The sequence below is a fragment of the Sinocyclocheilus anshuiensis genome, unplaced genomic scaffold (genome assembly GCF_001515605.1).
Source record: "Sinocyclocheilus anshuiensis isolate Anshui unplaced genomic scaffold, SAMN03320099.WGS_v1.1 scaffold1638, whole genome shotgun sequence".
Lineage (NCBI taxonomy): Eukaryota > Metazoa > Chordata > Actinopteri > Cypriniformes > Cyprinidae > Sinocyclocheilus > Sinocyclocheilus anshuiensis.
The window spans coordinates 313616-316476 of NW_015542885.1; the positions used below are offsets into that span (position 1 = coordinate 313616).

A 2861-nucleotide genomic window follows, 5' to 3' on the forward strand; every position below is an offset into this window, starting at 1 on the left:
GTCTGTGCAGGTAAGCCAGTTATGATCATCACTGAGTACATGGAGAACGGATCCCTCGATGCCTTTCTCAGGGTGGGTTTTGTTTGTGTTTTATTTCAAGCACATCTTTTTGACCCAGCGGTCATTTAGTACTCTTGTGTACATTATTGGCTTAAACATCTTTTAACTGTAAATGTTGTTCCTTCTTAGAAGAACGATGGGCGGTTTACTGTAATTCAGCTGGTGGGCATCCTGCGTGGAATCGCTTCAGGAATGAAGTATCTATCTGATATGAGCTACGTTCACCGTGACTTGGCGGCACGCAACATCCTGGTTAACAGTAACCTTGTGTGTAAAGTGTCTGATTTTGGCATGTCTCGGGTTTTGGAGGAAGATCCAGATGCTGCTTACACTACTAGGGTAAGTTTGAGACATATTATTTGTTTGCAGCCTTGTGTTTGCAGCCCTAACACAAGCTTTCTAACCCAATATCTTCAGCATTTAACCCGCATGTGCTTACATGAAGTGCTAGTATCTTTTCAAGTATTATAGAAATTAGCAAACTAACCCCAACATTGAGTGCCTAGTGCATGCATGTGTGTGTGTGCATGCGTGTGTGTGATTAACCTCCATGCATGTGTTTGCTATCTCTTTTGAAAGGAAATAACAGGAACCTATCAATCACAGGGAGGCAAGATACCTATTCGCTGGACCGCCCCCGAAGCCATTACATACAGGAAGTTCACCTCTGCCTCTGACGTATGGAGTTACGGCATTGTCATGTGGGAAGTGGTGTCATATGGAGAACGGCCATACTGGGACATGAGTAACCAGGATGTAAGTGTTTTAAAAGGAATGGGCAAGGTTGATTCAGAGCTTCAGTGTATAAATTATCAGCTGTTGTGTTTAACACCATTTGGATGTTTTGTTTCAGGTTATAAAGGCAATTGAGGAAGGCTACAGACTGCCTCCACCCATGGACTGTCCAGTTTCTTTGCACCAACTGATGCTGGATTGCTGGCAGAAAGAGCGTGCCGAAAGGCCAAAATTCAGCCAAATTGTCAACATGCTGGACAAACTCATCCGCAACCCCAACAGCTTGAAAAGGACGGGAGGAGAGATTGCCAGGTAGTAAATAAATTTCACATAAACCAAGGTGCAACATGTTCCTATTTTTTTGAAGGGCACCAGTCACAGTTCTGGTGCACTTTCCCTATCTGATGTCTTTCCATATCCATTTTTATTTTATTTTTTTTTCTTCAACAGTTGTTTTCAAAAACAGTTTTTTGGAAGTTGCATTCATTTTTTTATACATAAATATGATAAAAATTATTCATTATATTTATTATATTTTTTATAATATATTATTACATTTTTGTGCATTTTTTATGCAATTTCCAACTATATATTTTTATTATATATATATATATATATATATCTGAACCCACGGGATCAGAACACACAAACTCGAAACATACTTTGGACTTCCTTTTTTTATTTTGGTTCTAAGAAAATCCATTTACCTCATCCATGCACTTTAAATTAAATTTTGGGAAAAAATACAAAAAAAAACAAAAAACAGAAGAAGATTTCAGAGGAACGATACAGCACTTTTCTTCCCCACCCCATCGACCAGTCAAGAGGATCGTCCCGCGCTGTAATGAAGCTCTGGATATGATTGTAGGAAGCTTTTCATTTCAATGAAACTACGAAGGAGTTTCTCTGTTAGTTTATTTGATTTTTGTATGTATGTGCCTGTAAGTAAATGTATAAATAGTACAGGATTTTTTTGTCTGCTCCTGCCATTTCACGGGAACTTGAGTGAGCAGCACCTGGCGGAATTTTCACACTCGAAATGGAGGCGTCAGAGATCAAGATTTTATGCACTCTTTAACGCTTTTGTTCCGGGGATTTCGGAGAGGCATTCATTTTCCCAACATCCACAATAGAAGACCAACTCTGGAAGGTCTCCAGGTCTCCCCACCCTCAGAATGGAATATCTGTCTCCACTCCACAATTCTCCACACTGTTCCATTTGGCCTGTGTTGGAATAGAAAAATCAGCCCTCAGTTTACATCTTTCTCTCTCCACCTCCATCTCTATCCGTGCCCTCTCTGTCCTCGCCTCTCTGTCTCCGGAGACCTTCAGCGGTCCATGAAATCAACACATGCCTTACTGGAAGTTCCATCAGAGCTGAGCTAAGGTAAGCACAAATGTTTATGGGATCTGCTCTACTTCCTCTCTGTCCCCTGCAGTTATTTATCCGCTCATTAGTTGGGATTAGAACCAGTACAGATGAATACAAGGGATATATATCGGTGCCATTTGATGGGATGAGCTCAAAATGAAAACTGAGCCGAAAATATGAAATGTGTTTTTCCCATGCTCCCCAGCAACAGAGCGATTTCAGTTTCCATACTCTGTGGATTACTTCAATTAATGCTGCATTTGTGTGTCCTGGTCTGTTTACAGAACGCGCTCTGAATCCCTGAATCATAATCATAATCATTTTCTTTTTCTCTCTCTCTCGCTCCACAGAGTCACCTTCACACATCTGCTCCGCAGCGATATCTGCTGTGCAGACTCGCATCCATTGCAGTTTCAATAACTACACTTACTTGACACCGGGACAAAAGACTTCAATTCCCATGATTCCCAGCAAATGCTGAATGCTTCCACGACTGAAAACATGACAAACAACCTGAGGAGCAGTTGAAGGCCCTTCGGTTGTCTCCTAAGAGATTTGATGAGAGATATAATGAACATTTTCATTTGGTCTCAATCTTGACAGGAAAAACTCTCCGTTCTCAGTGCAGCATGTTGCTGTTTTCTTTGAAGGATGACGGTTTGTTTTGAGGCACATACACAAAGGACAAAAGCAC

General features: G+C 41.0%; 1 protein-coding gene across 1 annotated transcript in view; it reads left to right on the plus strand.

Annotated features, from left to right (window-relative positions):
* Nucleotides 1-1111, plus strand: part of LOC107694656 (ephrin type-A receptor 4) — a 41475-nt gene extending 40364 nt beyond the window's left edge. The window contains exons 12-15 of the mRNA XM_016494339.1: nt 11-72; nt 190-399; nt 667-816; nt 914-1111. Of these exons, the coding sequence (XP_016349825.1) occupies nt 11-72; nt 190-399; nt 667-816; nt 914-1111 (620 nt within the window). The remainder of the gene's footprint in view (nt 1-10; nt 73-189; nt 400-666; nt 817-913) is intronic.
* Nucleotides 1112-2861: the final 1750 nt, after the last annotated feature.